The sequence below is a fragment of the Python bivittatus genome, unplaced genomic scaffold (assembly GCF_059951505.1).
Source record: "Python bivittatus isolate LINGU-HERP-01145 unplaced genomic scaffold, Pbiv_v1 ctg000740_np1212, whole genome shotgun sequence".
NCBI lineage: Eukaryota > Metazoa > Chordata > Lepidosauria > Squamata > Pythonidae > Python > Python bivittatus.
In genome coordinates this window covers 293,634-310,632 of record NW_028277106.1, presented here as the reverse complement: position 1 = coordinate 310,632, position 16,999 = coordinate 293,634, and the positions used below count along the sequence as shown (strand labels likewise).

The window sequence follows — 16,999 nt, the reverse complement described above, 5'->3', positions numbered from 1 at the left end:
CAGAAAGATGGGGATCTTGCAGTGGCCCCATTTTATTTGTGGCAGTATCACAGACTGCTGATGATGCACATTTTCCTGCGTGGATAAGCTGATCCCTGGCCAACCCTTTGCAAGGAATCGTTTCTTGCACCTCCTGAAGATTGCCCTGTTCAAACTGCAAAGCAAAAGATTTTATTGGTCCACTGGTCTTTGCGAGGTTATATCCAAGAACACAACAACAACAACAACAACAACAACTCCTCCTCCTCCTCCTCCTCCTCTCACCGCCTGATCTCTTCCCAGGTGAGACTTCTGGGGGCCAGCCCTATCCTCAGGAACATTTCACACTGTAAACAGTGCAACGGTCCCGGCCAGAAGAACTTGGCTCCCCAAGGCAACATGGAAAACGTAAGTGGAGGGAAAGCCATGGGCCTGACCCCCTCCCCTCCCCTCCCCTCCCCTCCCCTCCCCTCCCCTCCCCAGCATTTCTCCTGGCTTCCTAAAATTGCAGCGTGCTTTGCCTTTTGTCTTTCCAGCAGGAAGGGGTTATTTTTAAGAAACCCTCCCGACCTACAAGCAGATTGTCTTCCTCTGGGGGGCAGGGGGAGAGGGGGCCCTTTGCCCAGAGACCAAATTCTGCCCCACAGCTCATGGTAAGTGCGGGCTGTCGAAGAGGAAGTGGGATTGTGCGTGCTGGTGTGGATGCTTGGGAGCCTGCTGACAGACTTGCGTGCAGGCAGTTTTATTTCCACTTACTCATTCCCTGTTTTATAGCCCATTTCACCAATAAGACCCCAGAAGGCTTAGCATAAACCCCCACCAGCAAAATGACGGTAACTACAACTCAACCATGAAAAATGAAATTGGTGTCGTTAAAATGATCAGTGACTGTTGCTGAAGATGGGAAAGGAAAAACAGCCAGCAAAATCACGTTTCCGCCCCAAAGTCATAGAGAAAATGTGGACTATTTGTCAGTAAGGGAGTGGGGAGGCCTCCTTTTTTGTGACTGGAGCTATTTGAGATCCTCAGAATTGAACTGTGGGGCAGCAGGAACCTGGGCATATTTTTCCCTATTCCCTTATTCAAAGGGCTTTGAATGGGATGCAAGAAAGGTATATTCCAAAGACTGAATTTGAGCCTTTTTGGGAAAATAAGCTAAGGCTCTTTTTTCCTATTATAGATTGGCTTCTTTGACAAAGGGTCTTGCTAGCAAAACGTTCATAGCCAGAGGGTCTACACCAGTGTTTCTCAACCTCAGCAACTTTAAGATGTGTGGACTTCAACTCTCAGAATTCCTCAGGCAGCATGGCTGGCTGGGGAATTCTGGGAGTTGAAGTCCACACATTTTAAAGTTGCTGCGGTTGAGAAATGCTCGTGCTACTCATCTCATTTGTTCTTAAGATGAGCCAGGCATTTTCCCTTGGGAGAGGCCTTGTCTGTCTTCAATATCTTAAAAATCTTTTTCCTGGAAAAAAAATGAGTCTACATGAGTCCATCTGTCCCTTTGAGGCTGCCCAACCCCCTCTCCCCCAGTTTCTCAATAGCTTTATTTATTGACTGACTGACTCGATTATATAGCTGCTCTGCTTAGCACACGGCTCAGGGTGGTGCACCTTATCAAGGATAATCATTTTTTTAAAAAGATAAATATTAAAAATATAAAAACGCAATCCAAAAAACAGCCTGCCAACACAGAAATGCCAGAAGAAAAGCTAATTCAGCAGGTCGTCGAATGCCCAGGGTATTTCTGTCGAATACCCTAACCGTAACCCAGTCCTTGGGAAAAAAAAAATGTTGTGGAAGGCAGGCAGGGTCGGGGCTAACCTCATTTCAGAGGGGGTGCTGTTCCAAAAGGTGGGAGCAGCAGCAGAGAAGGCACCTTTCCTGGGTCCCACCAGATCACATTGTGGGTGCGATAGGACCCAAGACATGCCGACCCTCTTAGATCCACCAGAGAGGGAACAGATGGCTGGGGGAGCAGGAGGGGGCTATTCTTAAGTCAGCCTTCCTCATTTGACCCTTGCAGATGGTTTGGCTGCAGCTCCTAGCCAAATCACCTTGACTCTGCAGCCAGTGGGAGATGGTGGGCACCCGGTTGGGAAGGTCCAGTGCAGTCATTCTTAGGAGGACGTGCCTGCCTGGGAAACAGCCATCAAAAGGCACGTGGGGCTGCGCTTACGGATCCTTGTTCTTCAGTGCTGCAGCCCTCAGAAGGAGAACGTGAATCCTGAGGCCGAGAGTCCAATCTACCTGCGCTGTTCATCCTTGACGTCCTTCATGAATGATGAGGATGACGATGGCTTTCTGGAAATCCTAGATGAAGAGGAGCTGAAGGTAAAAGTTGCGCTCAGAAGGCACCTGCTTGGCTGAAGGTGGTAAAGTGCAGGTGGGGTGACGAGTGGGTGTTGGGTGGACGTTGGGTGGATATTGGCCGGCTTTTGAAATAAGCTTGGAAGTCCCATCCCACGGCAAGGGTGGACGGACACAGAAGAAGGTTCTTTCCCCTTGCATTTTGAGGGCGAAACAGGGACGGCCATTGTAGGCTGTTCTGAATGTGAAAGAAGCAAGTAATTACCACAAAGGGTTGGCCTCCATCCACTTCACCATTGTCTCATTGTTGGCTGGCGTGTCCCTTAAATAATTAAGAAACAATTCAAGGTGGTTTACTGCTCCAGCAAAAAAACTTCACCAAGGATGATTCCCAGAAGCAGGAAATGCGTGCATCTGGTACCTTTTTGGAAGGGAGCTGGTTCGGGCTTTGGGAAGTCAAGAGTTAGAACTTTATGTCCAAGAAGGAGCCAAACCTTCTAGCCCACCTGGTTGGGATGCTGGTCATTTCCACCTTTTCAGAACAGCTCGTCCTTTAGAAGGGCTGGGGATCTGACTTGGTCATTCCCACCACCTGTCCTTCAGCCTTCCTGGTAGCAGAATATTTGGGCTGTGTTTGTAATGGTATGTGGGGATGACCTTGGGAGACAGGAGGAAGAGCTGCAGATTAGACAACGGTCAGATAAAAGGCAGCTGAGCCCGCAGCAGGAATGTGGGTGGGGCAAGAGGCTCAGAAGGGACCCTCCCTAGTTTCTTGGACTGTAAAAGCGAGAGGGGAGAGATGTCCTTTCATACTTGCAAGATTCTGTTAATGTAGCCTTACAATAAAAAGGAATTTGCTCACCTGGCTGTGCTTCCTGTGTGGTCTACCTTGCAAGCCTGACAGTGTTCTTCACATTTGGCTCTGTCCCTCACCCAGCAATGTGGGCTTGACTCTGTGCTCTGTCCTTGGCACCCTGGAGAGGTCCAGGTGTCCTGCAGGTTTGGCTTTGCTGGCTGCATCTAGGGGGAGACACGTGACCTTTCCCCATCTGGGTGCCCCCTTTGGGTGTGGGAATTCTGGCTCCAGAACTCCCTTGCTTGCTGAGGGGTTTCTGGGGATGACGTCCATACCTCTGAGAGGCATCCAGGTGGGAAAGGCTCGGGGCAGAGGGGTTCTTGGCCAGTCGTTCCCTTGACCGGCTGGCCCCAGTTGGACCTGCACTGGGTCCCCCGAGGTGAGGAGGCGTTGCAGAGCCCACCAGGGTTTGAGCTCTGCAGGAAAAGACCTGCCAATCGAAGAAAGGTGCTGGGCCCAAGTTCATCTAACTCCCAGACTGGCAAACTGCAGCTTCTCTGAGCCTGGGAATTCTGGGAGCTGGGCTCTCTCCCCATGTGGGGGTGATGTCTCCTCCACGCTCTGCCAGGAACCTTCTCTCCTGCTGCCCTGGCCTGCAGTTTTTGTTTGCTTTTGGTTGATCGTAGGATACTTTGTACTTGGCACTTGCTGGAAACCATCCTTACCCATCCTTGCCTGTTACTGCCAAGCCTGCAGCGCCCTCTTCGGGAGAGGGTGTGGGGATTAAGAGAAGGGGCCCCCTTGCTGTTCAGTCGGTGGGCGGGTGTCTGCCATGCCAGTCGTGATGTTCTTCACCTTTGTCCTTCCTCTTCCAGGGTGATGCTGACGTCCCTTCAGGCATGGAGAACCTGCTGACAGCCCCGCTGGTGAGAAGAGACGGTGAACCCAGCCTGGTGCGTAAAGCCCTTTGCCATCCTTGAAGGAGGGCGCGGGGAACGACAATTTTCTGATGCAATTTTAGCAGGTGGGTCCTGCAACATGGGGGTGGGGGGCTGCCCTGCTGGCACTTGGGGTCTGTCCCCTGCGCCTCGCCCTTTGGCCCCAGGAGAGAAGGGAGGCTGGAAACTGGAAGCCCAAGTTTCTCTCCCTGAATTTTAGGAGCCCCAGGCAGGGGGAGTCAAGGCGGCCACCCCGCGACCAACGCCCTGCTCCTTTCTTATGGGTGATCGCATGGAGGGGGCGGGGCTTGGATTCCCTGGCTGCAGCCACCATTTTGACTTTTTCAACCCCTCCCTGGCAGACATCATGCTTGAGAAGGCTGGCCTTAGGCCACGGAGATCAGTAAGGGCAGCTGGGCAGGCACCCTGTTGCTGGCATTGCCACCACCCGGAGCAGCAAAAGCTGTTTTGCAGTGAGGCCAGAAGGAGCCTGCCCTGCCCCGCCCCGCCCCTGCCCCTCGTCCTGCTGCTTGAGCCCTCCTGCCCCCTCACCTCTTCCTCCCCCAACTTTGCGCAGATGATGGCGGGGGGCGCCAGGTCCCAGCGCCTCTTCCGGTCGCCGTCCATGCCGAGCAGTGTCATCCGGCCCATCCTGAAGCGGTTGGACCGGGCCCCAGAGAAAGACTCCCCCGTGAAGACCAAGCGGCGGAAGAGCCTGAACGGCAGCCCCATTGTGGAAGAACCGGTAGGGGGGAGGGAGGGAGGGAGGGCTGCTTTGCCCCCCAGCAGCACCCCTGGACCTCACCCCCACCAGACTCTTGGGCTTTCAGCAGGGGTGCAGAGGCCCCCTTTCCTAGATTTTTTTTGAGGGGGCAAAATTGACCTGTTTGCAGCTGTGTGTTCGGCGTGGGCTCTAAGAAGGAACACGGGTGTCATTCACGGCCTTCACGGCCCCAGTTCTTTCTCCAGGAGGATCTTGCTAGAGATCTCGAAACGCTTTGCTGCCAGATTGATTGATTGATTTAAATAATCCTTAGCCCCCCCCCCGGCATCTCATGACTGACGGCCTCCTTTCACTGGTCGTTGGGCATTCAGGGGAAGACCACCACTAACAGACCCCTGCTACTGCTGATGGAGGATCTACCGAGGGAGCTGTTTAGCCGAGGTGCTCTTGGGCCAGGGCTCAGCCCGCTTCCAGGCTGGGGATGATGCAAGACGCTTTCCAGTCTTCCAGCATGGCACATGGAGGGCATTTTGCTGGGTGGGAACCCATCGAAGCCAGGATACCACCGCATCCTCTGATGCCGTTTGTCCCTTTCCTCCTAGAAGCCTCGGCTGGTCCGGTCCCGCTCTTGCTGTCCGAGCGAGATTGCAAACATCTTGGACAACGACCAACGGGAGCTAATTGGCGACTTCTCAAAGGTATTGGCCGGGGCGAGAAGAAGGTCACTCCCCACTTTTTCTCCCTGGAGCAAGTTAAGGACCGGGGTGGGGCTGCTCGCGGTGGGAATGGCAGCTGACGGTCACTTCTTCTGCTCTCCTCCCTCCAGGCTTACGTCCTCCAGACCGTGGAAGGAAAACACCAAGATCTCAAGTACATTTCTCCAGAAATAGTAAGGAAACGTCGTCCATGTCTGTTGTTCCCAAGTATGGCATGAGTCTCGAATGCAGGAAACGCCCCTGCCCCAGTTATGCGTCCTTTAGTTTTGCATCTGCACTTCTTGCACTCAGGAATGCTCCTGTCCGTAGGCAGGAGAGCAGCAAATGGCCAGGAGCAACACTGTGTGTGTGTGTGTAAAAGTTGGTGCATCTGTGCAAAAAAGCCTAGGGACAGCATTTTACCAGGTCTCCACCCCCCTCCACAATTTGAGGCTGGCATTACTTCAGAACAGTGCAGACCCAGATTAACTGCTTTGCTCACCTCTTATCCATTTGGGGGTGTCAGGAAAAAGTTTTTCCCAGGGTCACTCCGATGAGGGCTGGACGGAATTTATTTACAGTTTATTCTTTGGACCCTCCTCTGCAAAAGGCCCTTCGAAACAACAGAAATGCACATCTTGCGCACGTTCAAAAGAGCCGCCTGGGATCATTGAGGATCCAAGTGGGATCGCAGCTGTTGGATCCTGCCAGAGCAGGTGGAAACAAGAGCAGATCCTAAGTGCTTCCCAATACATATTCATTTACCGTATATGCTCATGGATAAGCTGAGAATTTTAGGTCTCAAAATACAGCCAAAACATTGGGTTCAGCTTATCTGTGGATAGGCTTATTGGCAAGAATATACGGTAAAACTTTTATAAAGTACCCGTATATCCCGTATATACTCTCAGATCCAGGATAAGCTGACTCTTGAATTTTTAACCAAAATACCATGAAAAATGGATAATCTCTGGATTACCCATGGATAGACCAATTGTGAAAATTAAAACAGGAAATTCTGAGGGTCGGCAATATTCACAGGTGGTGCATTTTTCATGGTATTTTGGTTAAAAATTTGAGGGCTGGCTTATCTGCAAATGGGCTTATACCTGAGCATATACGGCAACTAATTTTCAGGTCAAGAAGAGCAAGTAAGGTTACGTCATCAATAGGCAGGCATTGGTTCTTGGAGAAGGCGCCTCGTGCCTGCCGTTTGAGACCCCCCCACCCCCCGCGCAGATTAGAACCGCTTCTGACCGACTTAGAGCTGAGGTGGTCATGCCAAAACTCATAAAATTACCAGAGTTTACAGAAGGGGATTTCTTCACGGCTACTGCCGAGATTGGAGATTAGCAAGACAGGTACTCCTAACGCCTCGCTTGCTTCACGTTTTCCCTGCTCAGAGTTGGAGCTACTTTTGCCTCCCTGCACTTGTCGTGGCTGGACTGAAAGAGGCAGAACTTTTGTTCAGTTGCGGCTGAATTCCAAGCAAGCTCCTAATCCCCGAAGAGCAGCCGTCTTCCCTCTCTTTTTTGCCCAAATGCTCTGGGGCATCTGTAGCAAACTACAGGGATGCCAAACGTGCATGCAATAGTGGCATCACACAATCACGAATGCCCTTGGAGCCTTGATGAGCCCAGGCAGCTATTCTGAACGTGGACAAGCTGTCATCCCGCAATGCTGCAGCTTATGTTCTTGGGAGGTCCGACGCGAGAAAGTAAGCTGCAGCGTTTGCGTGATGACAGCTTGCCCACATTCAAAGTAGCTGTCTGGGGCCATCGAGGATTGAAGTAGGATCCTCACTGTTAGCTCCTGGCAGTCTTGGCTGGGAACGAAGAAAAGGGATTGTCTCAACTCCCCACTGTGTGTCTTCTCATGGAAGCAGGTGGTTTAGTGCTGCAGTCAAGGTTGAAAAGGAAGGTGCAGAGCCTCCTCTGGTCCCGGCTTCCAGGATGGACCTGACCTTCTCCACCAGACTGTGCTTTGCCAGAGAGATCTGCGGAGATGTGGGCTTCTTTTTAACCTTGTCTTTGCCCACAGATGGTGGCAGTGCTGAATGGCCAGTTCAACAACCTCATTGAAAACTGTGTGATCGTGGACTGTCGATACCCGTATGAATATGAAGGCGGTCACATCAAGGTTGGTTCCCCACCTGCGGCTTCTTAATGCAAATTGGCAGGTTGGCATGAATGAGGCAGATGGGGAGATTGTAACTTGGGTGGGCTAGCCCCTGGACCATTGACTAGCACAACCCCTTCCCTAGTCTGGGGTTCTCAGGACACACTGGACATCAGTACCTACCATCCCCAGTCAGCTTGGGTGAGGCAGGTGAGAATGGAATAAGTTTTGCACCTGTTGCAGGGGGTCTAAATGGCCCCCTTTGTACCTGAAGCTATACTGGGAAGAAGGAACAGCCTTGAGGGACCGGAGGAAGAGCCACTACCAAAACCACGGTCAGATTAAAGAAATCTGAGTCCACGGCAGAAATGTAATTTGAGAAAGTGTCCCAGACAAGACCCTCGCTAGTTCTCACAAAGTTGGAGGGAGGGGGGAAGCGCATTCAGACGTGCAAGATTCTGTTACTATAACCTAATAATAAAAGTAGTACTGGCCGGCTTGACTTTGGTTTCCTAGTCTGGTCTACCTTGAAGGGCTGCCAGGAGCTGCCAGAAGATGGTCGCTCTTCTTATGCTAAACTGCAGCCCTTTTTTGGCTGGGGGAAAGTGAACAAGCCAGAATCTCTTAGCTGAGCTCTGCAGTTTATTTTGAGTTTTAAACTCAACTTTTTGTAATTGTCCTGGTTTGAATGGGCAGAAAAATAAACCTGCAGATACACCCTCCTGACTCCCGTTGGTGATGCTGTTCGGCCCTGATTCTTCCCTTGCCTTTATTTTTTGTCCCTTGAAAAGTGCTGTGAGATGAACTGCTGCTCACGCAGAATGCCAGGAAGGGCAAAGTGGCCTGAGATCGAAATGTTTTGAGCCAGAAAGGGCCTTTTCGATGTTCCACGTTTGGAGCAAAAGGATGTTCCGAGCTTTTGTGACAAGAACAACAGGTGCCACATAGGAGACATGTTTTGCTTTGACCTATGAACCAACTTTGGCCTATTGGAGTATTTTGGTCACAGAAAATAATCTCAAAATGGGACGCGCCACTTTTGCATGCGCTGTTCCAATGTTAGTACTAAGATTTTTTTTTTGAGGTCAGAACAGTAGCAAGAACAAAACTCCAGCTGTTTCAGGTTTTGTTCCAATGGAACTTGGTGCATTTGACCATCTTGATGGAATGTCTCTTGGTTTGAAACCAAAAAAAATCCATTTCATGCTCATGCCAAGTACGCGGAAGTTTTCTTCTTCTGAGAACATCTGAGGAGGTGGGGGACCGTCTTTCTGGCCAGCCCCGTCTGCCAGCAGATGGGTGCAGCTAGCCCCCTTGCCGTCTTGGCCTGAGCGTAAGATGTCACCTTAAGGACCCACCCCTGTTCCTTCTCCTGGGTTTGCTGAACAGCGGTCCGTGAATTCTCTGCTCCTCTTGGCAATCCTCATTCAGGGTGGAAAAGTTAGTGTCAGAGGATGGCGCGAGCTTTTAAGGCTGAGGATCGCTTGGTTCGCACCCACGGCTCTTCCAGACAGCTGCTTGATTCTGTCATAAAAGTTGGGGAGCCACTTTTGAGACGGTAAAGCCTTTTGCTCTGCTTTGTTTCCAGGGTGCTGTGAATCTTCCTCTGGAGAAGGACGTGGAGGAGTTCCTGCTCAAGAAGCCCATTGTGCCCTTTGATTCCACCAAACGGGTGATCGTGGTTTTCCACTGCGAGTTCTCGTCGGAAAGAGGGCCCCGGATGTAAGCCTCCCCTTCTGCCGACTCTCCGCCTGGGACCCCCTCGCTCCTTTGCGTCCCACCGCCCAGTGGGACCACGATGCTCAAGGGCTTGCAAGCCTTTGGAAAGAATGGCTGCTGCCGGGGGTGTCCGCGGGGTGTGGTCAGCCGCAGCGGTGCCACCAAAGTTCTGCCTCCACACATTAAGAAGTGGAGTTTCCATTGTACCATCGTGGCCGCCATCTTGACTTTTTTGACTGTATCCTGCAGGCAGCCCCGGCTGCTGCAGTGAAACAGAGGAGGAGGCTGGAGAGCCAGAGGGGGCGCTGTTCATCCCTGCCTTTTATTCCCAAAGGTGCCGTTTTGTTCGGGAAAAAGACAGAGCTTGCAATTGTTACCCTTCTCTCCACTACCCAGAGCTGTACATTTTGAAAGGTGGCTATAAAGAATTTTTCCCCCAATATCAGGTGAGCTTCTTGCAAGGGGCATTTCTCTCTCTGCATCAGAGCATCTGTTTTTGTTTTCACCTGCAATTTCCCCGTGGCTGCTTTAAAAGGGGATGTGAAGAACCATGAGAAGGGAGAGGTTGATCTTATTAGCTAAGTGGAACCTCCATGGTCACAGGCAGAATATCTTCCAGCATCAGGCATTTCTCTGTTGCTTTTATCCCATTCCAGCTGTATCTGGACAGGGTCAGCCTTCCTAAACCAATTGCAATCCAGATGTGTTGGAATAGTGGATGTCTGCAGGAAATGCAAGTGACATCACGGGCACCATCGTTATGCCAATGATGTCATGACTCACATGAAGTTGCCATGGATTCTTACAGAGGCTTATGTCTGGGAACTGACCTCCGCTGCTGACTGGGGATTATAGAAGATGGGAAACACACATTTCGTGGGTCCTGGGTGGGGGAATACTGATAGATTTTAAGCCATAGCAGAATGTAAACTTGGAATGCTCCAGAACTCAACTGGATGGGTGCAAGTGGTTTATCAGCCACAGATGATGTTGAACGTTCTCAGCCAGCTGTAGGTGCCTCATCTTCTGGTGGGCTGTTATTTCAGAGCCCCCTTTGCTCAACCCCAAATGCCTGGCTGGATTGAAGAATCACGTCTTCCTAGCCAGGGCTCAGCTCAGGGGCCTCTGCTTGAATTCCTTGCAGAACCTTCAAGCATTACCTTCCTTCTCCCGTTTTCTCCCCTTGATCTGTTGTCAAGGAGGCAGGCAATCCTGTGCAAATCCTCACATATTCATGATTACCACCAAGTGAATCCTGAATTTACAGGGAAACAACGGCTTTATTAGAATCAGCTAATGTTGCAAAATACCATCTGATCTCTCAGAACCTTTAACGGGTCAGGATGCTAAGGCCAGGAATAAAAGTGTGTTTGATGGTGGTCAAGGATTGTCTCCCTAAATTTGTTGGCCAGATTCACACATTGCACTAAAACCATAATGTGGGATTGCATGGTCTTAACTTGTGTGAATTCACCTTTTGGAATTTGTAAATAATTGCTTATATTGTCCAAAACAGACTGTTAGGATTGATTCAGTAAGCCATGACGAAACAAAAGATGACTTATCAGAGCTGAAGTTGGTTTAAATTGTTGTACTCCTACATGTAGTCCTTGGGTTATGCCCATTCGTTCAGTGACCTTTCAGAGTTATGACACCGCTGAACGAATGGTACTTATGATGGGTCCTCGGAGTTCTGGCTGTCGCAGTGTCGTTGCAGTCACATGATTGCGATTTCTGATGTTCCCTGCTGGCTTCCCACAAGCAAAGTCAATGGGGAAGTTGGAAGTTGCGGTCACATGAGGTCCTCGCCTAATGACCTGTGTAGTCTTGGGGTTACAACGGCTGCTGGAATTGCTGTTGCTAAGCAACATGGTCACATGATGTCATGCTTTACAACCACATTGCTTAGCAACAGAAATTCGGGCCCCAATTGCCGTCATAACCTGAGGACTACCTGTACCACTTTATTTTCTTCCTGTAAGGGAGCGTGTTCTCTCGTGGATTGCTTTGGTTTTACATCTTGCTCTTATTGTGGGGGATTAGGTGAGCATCCCTCAAGGCTCCTGCAGGCTGAAAGTGCTACAGAAATAAAAAGAATGAATACACGTATACATGGATTAAGTCGATGCTATTCTTCTGGTAGTACTCCATTTTGTAGGGAGCAAGGGGGATGACCTTGAGGGAAATATGCAAGAACCGTTACTGGGCAAAGGGGGCCGAAACATTCCTTGAGTCCCGAGAAGCAGGATCATATCTGGAAGCAGATCAAGCAGACACTTCCCTGATTTACGGGGGTGTAAGAAAGCGGGGAGGAAAAGCACAATCAGACTTGCAAGGTTTTGTTACTGGAGCCCATCCCAATCGTGTAGAGTTTTGTCTTCCTGTGGAGTTGATGTCCTGGTCTGGTCTGGTCTGCCCCGCGGGGCTGGCATTTTTAGATCTCCTGGTCCCCTAACCTGATGTTCTGGCCTGTTTTGCCTCCTCCCCCAGAGTCACTGTGAGCCGCAGAACTACCGCCCGATGCACCACAAGGATTTTAAGGAAGACCTGCGCACCTTTCGTCTGAAGAGCCGCACGTGGGCCGGGGAGAAGAGCAAGCGGGAACTCTACAACCGTCTCCAGAACTGCTGAGAGGCGGAAGAGGCATGGGGGGGGGATAGTTTGGGTTGGGAGGGGGGCAGGAAGATTTGATGGGGCAGCTGCAGCCTGTATCGAGGGCAGAGCGTTTCCTGCCCTGCACCTATCTGGGACAGACCTCCGCAGTGCTGAAGAAATACAAGATCTCTCCCCTGCACTGCACTGCTCCCTTCTGGCGCACTTCAGCTTTTGGCAAAGGTCGAGGAGCAGGATCCAGCCCCTTCTCTTTCAGCAGCACACCAGAAGCCAACAGAGCACCGCGAACATCAGCCTGCGGTTTTGATCATGGCAACGCTGAGCAGGGCCCGTTCTTGAGTCCGAGAGACGCCTTCAACTGAGAACGTCTCCTGGCGGCTCTGCTGGAGGCTCCCATCTCTCCGTGCCTCCCCCAGGCTGGAAATACCTCCCCTCCTCGCCTTGGATGTCTTTAAGGAAGAACAAGCGAGGCAGCTGCTGGGAAGGTCTTTCCTCGCAACACAAGGAGGAAGTGTGTTGTAGATGCGGGGCGGCTGCCTCGGTGCTGCATTGCGGTGGTGAGCAGCTGTGAGGGTGCCTCGTTGTGTGGCCTCCCATCTCCCCAATGGGGTGAGCTGGAAGAGTCGAAGCTGCCGGGAGCGCGCTCGCAAGGGTTACAACGTCCCTCTGGAGCTGTGTGTGCACTCTGCAGCCCTGCGCCAGCACAGATTGCTTAAATGGGAGGAGATTCCACAAGATCCCCCTGTGGTTACTTAGCATTGGAGCAGGACTCTTTCAATGGGGACAGGACAGTGGGGAGAGGGTCTGTTTTAACCTGCATGCAGAAAGGGGATGTCCTGGGATCTCTGTAGGCATTGGGCTGGGACCCCCACCCAACCACAACTGCAACAAAAAACAGTTTTAAAAAAGAAGAGGAAAATGCTGAGGAAGCTGAGCCCATCGGCTAGTTTGGTTTCCATAATTTTTGGAGCTGAACCAGGTTGAAATGGACTCTCCGAGGATGCATTTTTATTATTTGTATTTTTATTTTGGCCTCCGAGACAAAGCTTGACGCCGAAGACTGTCCGCCGTTTTAACGTGACCACTTTTAAGTTGAAAGCAAGGTTTCCTCCGCTGTTAAAGTCCAAGTTAAAAGTAAGAGCCAGTTTTGACTTAAAGCTTTCAAAGCCTTTTGCCGCTCAGTTGAATTCGAACGGATGATCAAAACGTGATGGGGAGACGGGCTTTTCCTCTCTTCCCAGCCCCCGCCACCCCCCAGATCCACAGTTTACCACTTGGAGAGGTCTGTTGAGACCAATCGCCAGATTGTTCAGGTTTTATTTCAGATTCAGGGGGAGGAATGGAGGAGCTTGAAACTAAAGCCCAAACCTATCTACCTCTGTGTCATATTGGCCAGTGGCTTTAAAAAGGGAACAGCGAGGTTGGTGCGCAAGTTATTTTCGGAGAGGAGCCTCTTGCCACGAGAGCAGAAGAGAGACCCGGTTCCCCTCGCTTCTCTTTCTGACATCGCAAAATGCTGGTTTCGTTTCTGCGTTCATTTGCTCGCAGCCCTTCCCTGACAGTGGCCAAGGCTGCCTGGCTTCGGCTGGGAAAGGTGCATGTGAGAAGAACACACACCTGCTGAGGAGGGGTCAGAACGGCTGGCAAACTGCTTTGTTGCCGGGTGAAAAACGATGCTCAGCGTTTGGGTCGAGCGAGAGAGCTGTTTTTCCCCCTTCCTTCGCATCTGGAGGGGCGCAGCTAGCGCCTTGCAGTCTCCCTGGCTCTGGGGTCTCAGCCTTTGGGCTGGGTTGGATCCGCCAGGGTCGCTGAAGAGCGTGCTCCGCACGGTGCTCAGCCAGAAGTAGAGTCAAGCTGGTTTTACAGAAACGGCAGGGGAGCCAGCCACATTAGCCAGGCCGCTTGCAAGCGTGCGCCACCCTTGGTGTCAGAAAACTTCCCCTCCTTCTGCTAAAGAGCGAGTCCCTGCAGATCTGACCTTCTGACAGCCAACTGTCCGTGGTTTGCCATTGCAGAGCTAGAACAAGTGGCCGTCAAGCTTCCGAAACGATAAAACGAAAGTGGTTCGTTCCCCTTTGGTCTCACAGACCCAACGCAAGCCTCTTTTTCAGTTGCACACTCCCAGTTGGGAGCAACAGCACTTAAAACCTGAATTTGCACAGAAAGGACTTGATTCCCGTGGACTGTTGAACTTTTTAAAGCTTTGGGTTCTTGACTTCTGGTTTAAGGAACCCGAGTAGCTGTTTCCTTTTGCCCTGGGACCTGCAAGTGGGAAAATCAGTTTAAGAACACAGCGAGATGGTGATTTGAGGCAGAGTGGGAAAGAGGAAGAGAAATCCGGCATTTCATTTTGGGTTCGTGAGTCTGGAGTATTTCAACGCACCCATCCCTGCATCGGTGCCTTTAGGTGATGTGGAATTAGGGTGTGGAGTTCCAGTAGAGTTAAATCATCAAAGTTTTTTGTAATGACAGTGTTTTGTGTTAAAAAAATCTCTCTGGAAGCATGTTTTAACTTGGTGCTACCATTAACGTATAATGAAGAATGTGGTTTTTTTTCTTCTTAAGGAAGACTCAGTTTCCACATTTACTAACAAAAACAAAACCACCATCTTGTGCAAGGCTGATTATCAATCCTCTGTCTTTTTTCAATCCAGGTATAGCGCGCCTGTGAAAAGTTTAAAAAGTGCCTTTTAATTGTACAGCTTATTTATAGTAAGCTTGGAATCATGGGCAGAAATGTTGAAGTTCTCTAGGGAAGAGAGAGCAAGAGAGAGAGAAAAAAAGCAAAGTATTTTGTTTCAAACGTGAAGCTCATTTGTGCTAAAGGAAGGGCAGGGAATGAACCTAGGTGCGGGGGCAGAGAAGATGGCCGGAAACTTTAATCTTTGGAATGGGAGGTGGGGTGTCCGTGAAGAGTAGATGAGGAATCTGGGGGTGGGCACGATGCCCCATTGATGGATAATCCTGGGGTGGGAGCTGTGGAAGCCCAGATTCCTAATTATTAGCATGACACGATATCTGGTGAACTTGCAGTGTGAGAAATTGATCCTTGCTCTGTGTGCAGATGAGTATGGGTTCATCTTCAGCCATCCAGGGCCTTCCAGATGGGCTCTGAGAAGACCTTCCAGAATCCCCAGACACCTGGCCCACATATCTGGCAGGCAGCAGCTTGGGCAAATGGATCTAGACCCTGCACACACTCAATTCTGGGGGTTCACAGGAAGGTTGTCAACTGCAATTTGCGGTAGCGTTGTGGTTGTCATCCCAGCTCTGGAAGAGGTTCCTGCTCTTCGCTTTGGAGCTGATAGAACCCAGGGTTGCTGGGGAAAATGCTGCTGGCTGATCGCACGGCGCATGAGCACATGCCGCATTACCAAGGATCGGGCATTATTCCTTGCGCTGTGAAGGTTGTACTGAGCTGGCACAGTTCCTACCTGTGAGAAGGCAGTTGGGATGAAGGAGAACACGGCTCAAACTGGGAAAAGCTGCGTGCCAGCCGTCCCTGGCCCAGTGCTGTCCACGTGCCCTGGACTTCATTTCCCCACACTCCAGGGACACTGCAGGAATTGGCCCCTGCATCTGAACGGCACCCCATTGAGGATAGCGGCTTGATTGTTTCAGCGTACGTGTGTCTGAAGCCAGGTAGGATTGGGGCGGTTTGTAGAAAAAATGCCAGATGCTGAATCCAATTTGGCTTGAAACGTATTAAACGTGCTTCTGGAGGGAGGGGGTTTGAGAGATTGTACTGCCAGATGTTGCTTGGGATAATTGCTAAATGTACTTGCCCCCCCCATGTGAATTTCCTTGTAAAAATGTCTCCTTGCTGTGTTTACGTGGCCTGATGCAGTCGTATGTAATCAGAGTTGAATAAATTGCTATGGTTATGGAAAGGACTGGGAATTGTGCCCTCGCTTTCTCTGCAGGGGGGAAAAGAAATAGGGTAGCCCCCCTCAGCCCGGCCCGGCCTGGCCTGGTGGCAGATTCGGATTTAGCCGGTGGCCAGGGATTGCAGGAGAACGCTTGGAGAAGCTTCAGGCTTCCATTTACATTTGGGAACCTCTGGTTGGGAGGATGACCACCATTGGCGAAAGCAGGGTTAGAGCTGATTAGTACTCCGATGGGAGGCCAGCAGGGAATCCTAGGGCTGCAGGCTCAAATGGGAAGCTGGGAAATGTTGCAGGTGGGGAAAGCCACTTCCGTAATGCTGCCAGGAACGTGTCCGTGCAATCCCCAGGAACTGCCCGCCTGCTGGAGTTGTGGGTCCCTGGATCACTGGAGATCTTCAAGCCAAGGTGGGGCAGCCGTTTCTCTGGGGTGGCCTGAGGATTCCTGCCCTGGCGAGGGTTGGACTAGAGACCCTCGAGGATCCCTTCTGGGCCTGGGGTTTCAGGGGCCCAGGGCTTTCTGGTTCCAGTCTGAGATGTTTTCTGCTTCACACCTTGTCTATGGTGGATACTCAGTGGCGGCTCTTTTCCATCCCATAATTCGCAAGCAACCTTCACCTTTGAAAAGCTGCAGGTGGCCTTTCCCAGAGGTGCGCTTTGTCTGCCGTTGATCGAGCAACTCCAGCCTCCTGCATTTAGAAATCTAGTTCTGCTCAGGGATGCGTCTCTGGGCCTCCAAGGATCGGAACTGAAACTCCGTCTCCAAACCAGCTTGTTCGGAGTGTCGCCCTCCTTTTTCCTGGCAGAAGCAGGATCCCAACTGCACTCTAATCCAAACGTGAGGCTTGTTGATTCAGAAGTAACCCCGAGGATGTTCCCCCGGCAAGCTCCATTTTCTGAATTGGAGATCACCCAGGGAAGGCACGAGAGGGGTGGGAAAAAATGCCTCTGATTTTTGCATTTCTGGCTAGATGTTCACCTTGAGGCTGCTGCAGGGATGTAAACGGACTCAAGGAAAGGGAAACCCACCCACCCTTTCCTAGCCTCCTCGGCAGGCATTTCCTAACCTCGAATTGTGGCCAAACGGCTCAGCTCTGAGCTGAAGAATTCTCTGCCCATTGCGACGCAGATGCAGCCTGGTTTACTGGAGCAAACCCTGCTTCTGTCTGTCTGGCTCCGCTTTGGATCCTGCCGCCGATCCCATTTTTAAATCAAATTGGGCA

General features: G+C 51.1%; 1 protein-coding gene across 3 annotated transcripts in view; it reads left to right on the top strand.

The window, feature by feature from the left end:
• The window catches only part of CDC25B (cell division cycle 25B), a 29,071-nt gene extending 13,286 nt beyond the window's left edge, over positions 1-15,785 (top strand). The window contains exons 5-15 of one of the 3 annotated variants that reach the window (XM_088128790.1): positions 283-387; positions 516-632; positions 2,176-2,313; positions 3,961-4,038; positions 4,601-4,768; positions 5,353-5,445; positions 5,574-5,636; positions 7,483-7,581; positions 9,149-9,282; positions 9,614-9,725; positions 11,770-15,785. In XM_088128790.1, coding sequence (XP_087984916.1) covers positions 283-387; positions 516-632; positions 2,176-2,313; positions 3,961-4,038; positions 4,601-4,768; positions 5,353-5,445; positions 5,574-5,636; positions 7,483-7,581; positions 9,149-9,282; positions 9,614-9,725; positions 11,770-11,910 — 1,248 coding nt within the window. In that variant the 3' untranslated portion in view covers positions 11,911-15,785. Of the gene's footprint in view, positions 1-282; positions 388-515; positions 633-2,175; positions 2,314-3,960; positions 4,039-4,600; positions 4,769-5,349; positions 5,446-5,573; positions 5,637-7,482; positions 7,582-9,148; positions 9,283-9,613; positions 9,726-11,769 lie in introns of all 3 variants that reach the window. The other 2 variants (XM_088128789.1, XM_088128788.1) reach the window with 2 other exon arrangements.
• Positions 15,786-16,999: the final 1,214 nt, after the last annotated feature.